This window comes from Anguilla rostrata, chromosome 2 (genome assembly GCF_018555375.3).
Source record: "Anguilla rostrata isolate EN2019 chromosome 2, ASM1855537v3, whole genome shotgun sequence".
Classification (NCBI taxonomy): domain Eukaryota; kingdom Metazoa; phylum Chordata; class Actinopteri; order Anguilliformes; family Anguillidae; genus Anguilla; species Anguilla rostrata.
In genome coordinates this window covers 52654776-52667773 of record NC_057934.1, presented here as the reverse complement: position 1 = coordinate 52667773, position 12998 = coordinate 52654776, and the positions used below count along the sequence as shown (strand labels likewise).

At 38.3% G+C, this 12998-nt stretch overlaps 1 protein-coding gene across 3 annotated transcripts in view; it reads left to right on the top strand.

Annotated features, from left to right (window-relative positions):
• Positions 1-12998, top strand: part of myocd (myocardin) — a 119328-nt gene that overhangs the window by 93491 nt on the left and 12839 nt on the right. For 2 of the 3 annotated variants that reach the window (XM_064323059.1, XM_064323061.1), the window contains 5 exons: positions 3799-3864; positions 6799-6854; positions 8159-8234; positions 8918-9082; positions 11235-11440. In XM_064323059.1, coding sequence (XP_064179129.1) covers positions 3799-3864; positions 6799-6854; positions 8159-8234; positions 8918-9082; positions 11235-11440 — 569 coding nt within the window. The remainder of the gene's footprint in view (positions 1-3798; positions 3865-6798; positions 6855-8158; positions 8235-8917; positions 9083-11234; positions 11441-12998) is intronic. The other variant, XM_064323060.1, reaches the window with a different exon arrangement.

Genomic DNA, 12998 nt, shown 5'->3' with positions numbered 1-12998 from the left:
CATGCAACAGATGTGATGTAAGCTTTGATGTTGTGTGGTCAGGTTGTGGTTGTGTTGAAAGGTCTGCTGATAACATTTCACACAGCCAAGAAAAGTAATTTTTACAAACTTTTAGATGTATGAATGTCATGTACTTACACACTTACAGAGAGGATTTTCCAATTATTATTGAAATGTATCACTCATTAAATAGGCTTGTCACAACCAGGGGAATTTTTTTTTTGAGAAAAGGATTTCAGTAATTTTTCAGTCATTACTTGGACTAAAAGATGTTGCAAGTTAAATAGGGATCTTCTCTGCTGTAGGCACCTATATATACCCAAGTACAGCTGTGTCCATGTTCTTGCTGGATGTGGCTCTAAATACATATTATTATCTAGCAGCTATTGTTGAGTAGTGCGGGAATTCATGTTGGAAATAAAGATTCCTTTAAACGTATGTGAAGTATATCCTGTATATCCTGCTGTGCTTTTTATAGGTTATATTTATTTATTTATTTATTTATTTATTTATTTTACATTTATGAGCCAGCAGAGCAAAAACATTCTATATTCTTGAACATTTCCAAAAGATATATTCATCATATTATTGATATGATGTGCGCAGCCCCATATGTAACATAGCATAGAGTTCTTTTCTAAGATTTTATTATTCTTAAAATACACAATAATATGTTAAATAATTTATAATAATTTACTGGAAAAGAGATTATGTAAGCTGTAGTGCTAGAACCATGCTTAGTACTAGTGGCACGGTTGAACAGACTTCATGAACTGCAGGAAAGAATATTCAAAGTTTATGCCTCATGAGAAATACAGCACATTTCCAGTATTTTCTTGTACAATTGATCTATGATGTCTTTGGTCCCTGCCCCTTGGTCACCAGTACAAAGTAGAACCCTTGTTGGCAGGTGTAAATGTTACAGACAACTGGTGTTGCTATTTATGTGTCATTATCATCTGGTTCTTATTGCTCAGGGAGACATCTGATCCAGAGAGTCTTTTACACTTTGATTGCACTGCTGGAGTGCAGTCACTATTGGTGTGATTCAGGGCTGTCTATAACCTGCCTAGTTGGTGAGCAGATTGACTCTAATGATGCATTTTCATGTAATTGCATTTTATGTGTCACTGTTTATTAGCCTATATTAAACCACATATTCTTGGTGTATGTTCTATATATGTTCAGCTGACAGGTCCCGTTTATCTTAAAAGATAAAGCTGAATGTGGGCAGGATCAACTCCAGCACAAGTATGTTTCAGTTTATATTTTGTAGAAACAAAATAAATAAATGAATACATTGATAATTAAATAAATAGATTTGGAATCGCTTTCACATTTGAAGACAATCACATGTTCATCTTTGTTTTATCGGGAAGAGATAGGAAAGATGCCACATTAAGGGCTAGGAGCTTGGCCCTGGAAAAATGCTTTCTTCATGTTCTGGCCACCAGGAAAATGGCAAGTACCTCTCATGCTGAGACTGAGGCCTGGACACATACAAACAAAAGATAACGTGCTTACAGTACTTCTTAATTTACTTGAAATCAAAGTGTGTGTTCCTTTGAGGGTCATTTTGAGCGGGGAATGCAACATTAAAGCTTGTCAGTAATGTAAACAGTGAAATAATTTCTAATGAAAAACACTTAGGCGCACACAAATAAAGTCAGCTGACTTCATGTTTGTGATGAGTAGAAAACTTTGAAGTACACAAATTCTATTAGTAATTACTGTAGCATGGCTTTGTTCAGCTACGTTTATGTGCCATGTATGAGTCAGTGCCCAGTGAACTCCTCAGGCTCTGGCTTTGCCACAGTGATGGCACTTCATGCCAGATGCAGAAAGGTTATAGGTCATTCAGTCAATGCTCTCTAAGCGGCAACAGATGGCCTGCACAGTGATTACTTTCCATGAAAATTTGTACGTTCTTTCTAGAACATTTTACGTCTTAGTTTTCAATGGGGCAGCGTACAACTGTATGCACATTTTTGGTCAGAATAATGTCTTTAATGAAGCACAGGACAAGTTTATTGATACCACAGTGGTGGATATGAAAACATGTTGAAGTCAATTGAGGAACAGTTGGATCACATGGATGTCTTGTTTGGCAGCCTTCAGATTTACCTCCTTACAGCTCAGTTATGACTTTATCTGGCATGGCAACAAAAGGAATCCAGTAAACCAGCTGGAAAGGGCTATGTGTCAGTGTGCGATCATAATTTCCTGTTACTTTGGTATTTGGATATTGTTCCAGTTCATTACCTTGAATTTGCTTTTTGGACATGTGCTTTGTAAGACAGAAACAGTTGTAAGTTTTAGAAAATATTACACCAGCAAATTTGGCTATGGTTTTGAAATGTGTGCCTAATTGAAAGACCCCCTGATTTGTGGAAATGTTTTCTGTGATTTTTTTTCTAAAAACCTTGCGGTTCTTTTCAAGCTGTAAATACTGCTCACTGTGCATAACACATGACATGTAACATCAACATGAGAATATATCTGGCAAAAAATTAAGAAGCTGAGAGGAAGAGATTGCATAGAAATCTATTTAGCCTTCCGGTGAGTGACTAAACACCTAACGCCCGCATTTGTGAACTGACACACCCATGGGGACCACACACTGCAGGGAGATTTGTTTAAAAGCAGAAACTGTGTTTACTATAGTTGTACATCCTGTTTTAAGAAACATGTTGCAGTCCATGGCATCATTTTGTTTTTGTTTTCTTTTTAGGTTTTTGTAAGTGTTTTTCCCCAAAGTACCTTGTGGATACAGTCGACCTGGTCATAAATGTATGTGAGTCCTGCAATTATAAGGCAGGCTCCGGACACTGTATTTTAATTATGTGGATTTATTTTCTTCCAGAAGGAAAGTCTTTCTTTGCAAAACAATGCTCCTCACGTGGGGCTGGGGAATTAATACTCGGACATTAATAGCACATTGAACAGTCGTGATATATATTTTAGCTTTTTATCTCATTCTGGATTAGCCTTGTAATATATATGGAAATAAATGAGCCTCTAGAATTCCAGGAAAGATTCAAAGTTAGCTTTGTTTTACATGCTAAAAGGTACAGTACACTATCATATGGAGAACAGGGAGATATGGCACGTTGGAAAATAATTTTCTTTCTCTGTGCTGGAGTGGATTATTGTAGGGTGAGTCATCTTACAGTAGCTGTTAAGGATGCGCGTGTCCAAAGTTACGCAAGTCGTCTGCCCACACGCACAAAATGTGTGATCTTGCTCAAAGTTTGTTTTCGTATGTTTACATATGTTAATTACTGCTTGCTGTCTCTACAAGCTGAAATTTAGTAAATGTGCTGCAAATACAAACTAATTTGTGCAAACTATCTGCCAAAACTCTGTTTTACTGCTGGCTTTCACCACCCTGAAGTGTTACTCAGCTCACAACCATCAACACCAGATGCGTCATGTGTTAAAGAGCATCATAACAACATAAATATGCAAGACCTAAAAGACTAAACATTCTGAGGAGATGGATTTTAGGGATTATCTAAGGGTTATCATGCTTGCCCTGCTGTGATTAAAAATGCCTATATATCACCGGGCCTATTTACGCTTCAGTGTGAAACGCCAGTGACGTCAAAGATACCATATGTCTTGTCAATGCCTTTCAATCAGACCTGTGAAAAGCTTTGACATCAGACCACAATGGTGGCCTTTTTAGAGATTACAGTCTTGCTTTTCCATGCACCTTTAAAGGAAATGGTGGTTGCAGTTCTGGAGTGAGTGAGAGTCAAGTGTCAGCCTGTTTCTTTTTTCCCCCTTGCCCCCTAGTCCTGCAGCTAAGACTGCAGCAGAGGAGGACACGGGAGCAGCTAGCGGACCAGGGCATCATGCCTCGTGAGTAACACCTCCCTCCCACTCCACCGTCAACGTCACCAGTGCTTTCCGAGGCCTCAAATCTGCATCATGGGTACGCCGGGAATGCGGGCCGAGCCGAAAGGGCTACGCAGTAATGTCAGACAACACCAGAGAAACACAACACGCAATGGCACTGCCTCCACACGCCAATGCACTGACCTCATGAAAAAAACGAGAAACCCGAGCCACCAAATGCTTTTAAACTTGATCTGTATGCTTGATCTTTGAATCAGTGCAAGCAATAAACATCTTATATGCCTCTGGCAGCAAACAAATAACAGCAAGGCCAGAAGCTGACCTCAGTGGAATGCTCTTGTACTAGAGAAGCTATTTGGGCCAGTGCTATTCAGCTTTGCAGCAGGATTGATTTACGCAAACGGCACCTGTTTACATCAAACTAGATTAGAACTTCATTTTGTTGATTTAGCTTTACTGCTCAGCGGTTGGCATAATTCTCACAGGTTGGCATACACTTGTCGAGTTCAGTACATTTTGACGGGTTTTGTACTTTTTCAGTCAAAATTATAACACACACTTTATAACATAACACACAAGTGTAAGAAACACACAAACACAATAAATAACATTAATTTGGCTCTCTGCTCCCACCCTCCTTGAATCCCCAGTGCTGTCAACATATGTTGTGAGTGTCAGGAGGCTAAGGTTTTACCACCTCCCCATGTAACTGCGGTGGGCTTTTAAAGAACAGTAGCCAACAATTAAATGAATCTTTCTGAAGCAATCCAGAAAGCTGCCCAAGTAGAATTTTCACAATCAAAGCAGCATGCAATGCAGGATAATTAAATATACCTCCTCCCATATCCATTAGTGAAAGAAAACAGGGCTTTGGGGGTTAGTCATTGAGACACTTGGATTATTGCACAACAGGATACTGTTGCACTGAAACATTAGATCTCTGCCTGAATCCCCACTTTGCTGGACATTTCATTTGTTCTCCAGCTTGCAGTGGGGACTATTGTGGCGCTGCAGTTTCCTGCAACAGAATGGGGGTTTTAAAGCATAATAGAAAACTGATCTGCACGTCATGGCTGTATATTTACATCTTTGATATGGTCACATGTATAAAGATGCTGCTCAGGGAAGAAACTGTTGAGTGCTATCTCTGGCGCAGTTTTGCAGAATGGCATGAGCAGGAACATTAAGATAAGTCTCCCTAAGTGTGCAGGCTAAAGGAAACCAGAAGCCAGCCCTATCCATTTCTTGGAGTCTGCCACAGATAAAGCCCCACAGAAAATGTGATTGGCTGGTCTGCGGCTCTTTTAAAAGAAGTTTGGATTGCCAGTTTATCTCTGGACTGTAGGCAAGAGGCTGGTGAAGCAGATGTAAAGGGTTTTGAAGCCTGTTAGCATCCACACACAGACCCACTTGCTCAGCCTGGTTTAACGTGCTCATATTAATTGCACAACATTTTTATTGTTGTTCATTATTGTATTTACCTCCCCGTGCAATGGAAGTCACCCTGAATGTATCCTAAATTGCACAATAATGGAAATTGGGATGATGCAGGCCTTATTGTATAACGCTTCAACGAACGTAGTAAATTTTAACAGCTTTGCTGGCTGCCTGGAAGATTCAGTTACTACTACTTTATATTTTTCTCTTTCTGAATTGATATTCCAGTTATTTCAGTAATTTCAACCTTTTTTGGAGCATGGTTGATGTGTATGGTCTGTGTATACATTTCCACCAAGAACATCTGGTGTTTATTATAGTCCTGAACATGCTGCCAGGCCTCTTTGGGTCGTTTGGCCTGTGGTTTCAGAGGCTCTGGAGAACGCATGGCTCAGCGCGTGTGTGGCTTTTTCCCGGCACGGGTAGGTCTTTTCCAGCCCTAGTGAGGGGTGTCTTGTCTTCTGAGGACACCCCCTCTATGGTTTAGAGGTGCTCTTCTTTTTTACTGCGCAGCGGAGCTGTTTTAAAGCGTGGTGTGACCACAAGCTCAATGATATAGTCTGCACTAGAAGAACATGAGATGCACCTTGTCCTTTGACAAGCTCACAAATATTCAATTACATTCAGTCAGACTGTGGTTCCTTGCTGTATATAACAATATATCAATTATGTAAAGCACTATCTCTCAGGAGATAATGTTGCATTTATCTTGTGCACAAAATTGTATTTTTTAATTGAAGTAAACAAATTAATCCGCCATACAAAATAGTAAACTGAAGCCTTTCTAAAATATTAGACACAAAATATTTAAGATGCAGCTTCCACAGTAAACCACCATACGGCCCTCGACCAAACATGTAGATTCACAACCCCATCGTGGTGTTGTCTGATATGCTGTTTCTGACCAAAATATCTCATCAGCATGAACCAGTTGTGGATTCAATTAGATGTCTACCATGCAACAAAAGGTGTTGCATTACATACATGGAACAACTTACGTATAAAAGTTTTCAATGGTGTTTGCTCCTCCATTAAAATGGAGAGCAAAGAAAGAATAGACATCTGTTGTTGTAGAAAATAGCCTTTTTTCGATGTTACATAATTTTTGTTTTTAATTGGCTATTGTTAATCCTTCCATATTCATACATGTACTGCTGAACAGTTTTGGGGCAAAATGCATTTATATCTTTTCACAGTTCATAAGGTGCTCTATAAGGAGCATTTAACACTGACACGCAAACTATACCATCAAACACAAGGTTTAACCTGTTGTATTTCACTAAAAACATTAGTTTTTTTTAATTTAGTTTTTTTTTTAAATCTTTTTTGGCCAAAATAATATTGCTGGGTGAATAGCAGCAGGGGAGCAGATCAGGTGCTGGAAATGCAGGGCTCAGAATGTGTATATTTACATAGGGTAATTGTCAAAGTTTACACAGAGAGTATTACTGGTATCAGTTGTTGTTGTAATCAGCTTGAATTCACTGTTTGTTTTTCCAGCTCTGAAGAGCCCGGCTGCATTCCATGAACAGAGGAAAAGTCTTGAGAGATCCAAGGTAACAAAAGGGAATGCCACAGACTCAGTATCACTGAGCAGAGAAGCAGGTGCACCTCAACTCAAAGACAGATCTTCAGCGCTGGGTTGATAGGATCAGACTTAACTGACCTTTTACTCAGAATGTGAATCTTACAGGAGACAAATAATGCCTTCATAGTCACGGCACCAAATTGGAATAATGTTACTTGATATCAATTAAAATTGTGACTTGCAAAAGCATCATTAATCATAATTATATTGTTTAAAACACTACCAATCTTACAAATATACTTTCTGATGATAATGATCATGAAGAATAATAAAGAACTATATGATATGTAGTGTGTTCATTTTAAAATCTTTTTATGACTTACTGATTAGAACAAATGTGCATGCTTATTACCATTTATGGCAGTTGAGGCCTATCTTGACCACCAGCTGTGATTTATCGCACCAGTGTTGTTCTTTTTTTTTTTTTTAAATATGGTTTTTTATTAGGGTATCGCAATTTTCTATTTCTATCAGGGCATTGCAATTTTTTGCACTGCAATTTTTTTGGGGCTGTCAATGAGGCCTATGGTGAGAGGCCCACATTGACAGTTGCCTCATTAGACAACCAAAACTCAGTGTATACTTTTGCAGCAATGCTACAAAATGCCCAGTATATCGCTGGTTGCCTTTGGACAAAGCCAGCTATCACCATACTTCACAGTGTTCTTTGATAGTAACCAATGGCAAATGGTGAATGGAAAGTTTCTGAAATCTCACTTCAACCAACAGAGACGGATAAGATTAGAAGGCCCCAAGAGCCAAAGAACAGGCTATAGATAGCTGTCATCTGAAAAGTCAGGGGGCTATTAGTTTAGTTCACTGCATCAAACACACCAAGGAACATTATTATTTCATTACAATATGCTTATACATTTATTTATATATGTATGTTTTCTCTGATCAAATTATAACATCTCTTGTCACAAGTATACAGTAAAAACATGCAAGGATCTGAGGAAATTAAAATTACAATGGCAATTTCACAAGCCAAAAAAACCCAAATATACCGTGAAACTATATCAGCTGTAGCTCGGACAGCTTTCCATCTCACACATCTATCTCTACCCCAGGCAAGGTTACAGTATTCACATAAATCAAAGAGTTTTTTTTGTTTTTTACTTTTTTTGAGTTTAGACTTTTGGCTACACTCACATTATTCTTTATCACAATGAATTCTGTGAAATGACATACTATAGGAAGCAGGCTGCAGTTATATATCAGTGTATGTATGAAAAAACTGTTGTGTTTTTTTTTTTTGTTTTTTTTTTACAGACTGGGGATTACTTAAAACATAAAATCAGAAGTAGACCGGAGAAGTCAGATTTGGTCAACATGCATATTTTACAAGGTAAGAATCTGGGGTGTAGAATCATTTCTCTGCAATTGAAATATATTTGATTAATTAGAGCCTAAAACATAAACCTTGGATTGTTGAAAAGGTTTCACAAACACACTGGTGGCACATGCAACAGTTATCAAAATAAACATTAAAATGTATATATATTATTACACATTCAGGAGGTTTGTGGTTGCTTTCTCTGTGTTCTTTATTATTTGGGGATGCAATTTAGTGCAAAGCTTACGCAACTTATGGCAAGGGCAGTGACTCCATTTTTTGGATTCTGTAGCATTAAGTCAAGTGTTGTATGATCACAAATAACTATGTAATGTGAACTAACAGGATGAGCTTCTCTGTGGTACAATGTTACAGCACTGGAACGAAACAGCACTATCTCGCTGTAGATGCGCTGTGTACTTTAGAAGTGTAAAATCCAGACTTTACTTACACAGACCTTACATAGCTCTTAATTGGAAGTGCTGATTAATGCACGGCTGTTTACAGTCATGTCATGGAGCCCTGCAGATGAGTCGAGGCAGAATATTTTAGGATGGACAGAGGAGCTCCTAAAATAGGAAGCGCACGCAAACTGTTTACGTCACAAAATGACTTAACTCATGCCTCATGTGTGTGGTTCTGTCAGAAGCTTCTGCAGTGGATTAATGGTGCTTATCGTTATGTTTACTGTGCAGACTCAGCCGAGGAAGGCTCCATACAGGCCACTCAGATGAAACTAAAGCGAGCCAGGCTTGCCGACGATCTTAATGAGAGAATTGCGCTAAGACCAGGCCCTTTGGAGCTGGTAGAAAAGAATATCATTCCGGTTGATTCAGCTGTCAAAGAAGCTGCAATGAAAGGTATCTTAAATAACAGAGGCTATGCTTTTACTCCTGACTTTATCTGAATGGATGGGTCACTTCCTCCCTCCCTCCATGTAATACCTAGAGGGGAATGGGACTTATTTTTAACAGCTCACTGGCTTTAACTGATGGTAACATACCTTGTGCATCTCCAATGAAATTCAACCCATAGTCTTGAAAGACCTCAACTAACCACATCCCAACATCTGTTTCAGCTCTAACAAATATAAATCTAATTTTATACTGTAGCTGTGTGCATGTACAATATGCAGAATTACTATTACAGCAAATAGCACTAATGTTGGAATGGATCTTAACTCTGAAATCTGTACCACCTTGTCCTTATTATTCGTTTTCAATCAGTGCTATAAATTTTCATTTTTTTCAGCATGTCATTTAATTCATTCTTGGAATTTTCTTCTGACTACTGTAAGCCAAGTAGTGTTTTAAAGGTCTTTAATATTCAGTTTTGCAGTGCTGTTTTTTTTCATCTGGATCAATTAAGTAGAAAATGTTCACTGACGTTATTATGAGTGACATGATATTACTACATAACCAGTGGTGCTTTAGTGTAGATTCCAACAATAACATGGCCTAGTTCAAAAACATTAAAACATACTGAGAGATCGGTTTGATGCAATGTCAAAACTAAAGAGAAACCTTAACAATTATTCCTAGGAATTGAGTTGTTGGATTCAAATGTTCACTTGAATCTTCCTTCTGCAATAATTTTTATTGCAGGATTTTTGGATTGAAACACATGCAGTGTTAACTTCTTTCTGCAGAAGTTTACCCTGTATGTGTGTTCATATTTTACTTGTTTACATTCGTTAAAGATTGTTGCTCAAGACTGACCTAAGGTTAGCTTTGTTAGTTTACTTGACCGACGTACAAACCAGAACATGTTTTATTGAGATAAACAGCAGCTGTATTTAGAGCCGCCCTTTTCTCTAGATCAATTGAATGCTCCCCTCTGTTTCTCTGTGTTTTGACTTCACGTGATTGATATGGCATTGCTAAACCACCTACAAAGGTGTTTGCTGTCACACAGCTGTCTGTCCTTTTTGTCAGCTGGGAGGGTCTGGGTTTTGGGTGGGGAGGCAGCAGAAAATATTTGGCTAGCTACAGTTGTTGACCCTCAGTTGTTTTTGTCAAAAACCTTTGGAATTTGGCTCCTAATTGTATTGATTTTGTTTATTATATAGCTTAAAATGTTAAAGGGAAAAAGAAGAAGCCTGTTAAATAAGGATGTCCATTTATAAGTTCTAAAAACATCTAGTGTTACCTTTAGCTCTACTGGGCAAGACTTAATAAAACAGAATGGCTTTTGACATTTCAATACTGTAGTGTGGAAATCCTTAATTTTAAATATGGCGTTATATCATGTCTCCCTGTATTATATCCCCCTAGGAATAAGTCCTTTAAGTGACCTAAGATGACAAAGAGCAGACAGCTTGTAGTCAGGTGCCAGTATGAATTAAAACAGAACCAACAGGTGGAGGAAATAACAGTGTCCTGACTGCCCTGCAGTTTATGTGCAGCAGGGGGTCATCATTTGCCAAGGGCTGTGGCTGAACATGTGGCTGTCGTGATTAAAACCAGGGTCTGTTTCTGGCAGGTCACATGCTCAGATACACGTATGAATTGCTCCACCCCCTGCCCCATTTGTGATCTCTGAATTTGCCTGGTCCGGATAGGGCTTCATCTCAGTACTCTGCTTATCAGTGCTCTCTCCGTGCTCAAGTGTCCTTTGACAGTCTTCCCCTGCTGCATTGTGGCTCTTCCAGGGCTGTGTTTTCAACTAGGTGCAAGTGACATACAAGCCATTTTTTAATCCCATCATTAAACCGTTGTTATGATAAAGTCTTTGTGCAGTACACAAACTGCTGCAGCTGCATTCCATACAAACACATACACTCACACTCAAACACAAATGCTCAAACACACAAACATATGTACACACGCACACACTCGGAGCACACACACACACACAAACACACACACAAAGAGACAATATTCTGAAAGCCTCTGCTAATGTTATTTGGCTGAGAATTTGCAAACCTTACTAAAACAGATTTGCAAGCTTGGTTTACCTAATACTAATAAAAATGTTTTAATGTGTATTGGTGTGTGTCTGTGACAAATTCAGTGCAGCACTGCATGTGCTCTGTCTGTGTAGTGCACCATGGCAAGTTCCCCAAGAAAGAGGACTCATATGCGTTTGAGGAGGACAGCAGCAGTGACAGCCTGTCTCCTGAGCAGCCCCACAGCAATGAGTCTCAGGGGTCCGTGTGCTCCTCATCAGAGACCAAGAGCAGTGACTCCTCTTCCCCAGCATTACCCAGTAGCAGACAGGTATGATGCATGACCAGCCCCCTTTACATTTCACATCTCAGTGTACAGGGCTAGCCAAAACACTTTGTCTGGTTCCAGTATAATAATACCAAACTCTTACTAAGAGACCTGTACTCCCTCAGACATTTGTACATGCCCATCATATATATATATATATATATATATATATATATATATATATATATAGAGAGAGAGAGAGAGAGAGAGAGAGAGAGAGAGAGAGAGAGTGAGTGAGCATCATATAAAAGGCAAAACAAATGATAGTATCAAAACTAGATACTATAATCTCATAAAGCAATTGAACACACCTGACTAATCAGAAATAGCTGTGATTCCATTTGTCCCAAACATCACGACACCCTGAAATGGGGAGCTATTTATAAAAAGTGCTGTTATTTCTACATGGTGAAACCAAAATGTATTAAAGTATCCTTTTATAAAAGCTAAGAATATGTACTTTAACCAAATGTAAATCTAAAATAATGGAATGCAGAATATGTGTGTGTGTGTGTTTGTGTAATATACACATATACTCAATAGTTAATGGTTGATTAAACCTTATTTTATCTGTACAGTACACTCAAGACTAGAATGTATTGTACAATGGGTACAATGCTTGTGGTTCTATATGTAATTATAACCTTCAAACAAAAACAGTCTACAAAGCTACAGCTTGTAGCTTTGATGGATCAAATCACTTCAAATTGATATGGGCTACAAGGGCCAACATACTCCTTCACACGTGTAGTATCTTTTTCCTCAGACTTCATTCTCGAGTTGTCAGCATGTCTGTACTCATCCAGCTCTGTGTGAAGACATTATGTGGTCTGCAATCCATGTTTCCCTTGGCAGCAGCGCCTTTATTTCAGCTTTTAAATGTGGGAAAGCTTTTGGCATCGTATTGAAATGTAATCATTTTTCTGTTTGATCAAATTCACAGTAGATGTCATAATGGAGATTAATTTGGATCAACAAAAGGATTATCTTATTGAAGGCTTGATGTTTTTTTTTTTGCTAATAAGTGGAATGATGCTACTGTAGGTAACGTAAATAACAGTATCTCAGCTAAAACTAAATGTTTGCACATTGCTTTGTTTATCTTATGTAAATCAGTAATTTGTCCCCTGCTTTGTTTATTTGTGACTATATATTTTTTGGGCCATTGTTGCTTAATTATTACTTTTTGTACCCACGAGAAGAAACAAGCATTTGGAATGAAGCCTTTCTTAGTTCTGACACACATGAGATCCTCCCATTTACCAAATTCACCCCTTGTTTATCATTGTTTATATTTGAAATGCAGGCAGAAAGAACTTCTTTGATTACATTACACTCCAAACAGAAGGAAAAAAGTTGGGATTGAGAATTAACTAGTATTGCTTCTGCCAATAATATGATATTGGACACAACATCTATTACATATTAAATATGGTAGATACAGTGAGTTCCATAATGTTTGGGACAAATACGTTTTTTGGATTTGGCTTTGGCCGCCACAATTTTAGATTTGTAATCAAACAACTCACATGTGATTAAAGTGTAGTTTCTCAGCTTTTAT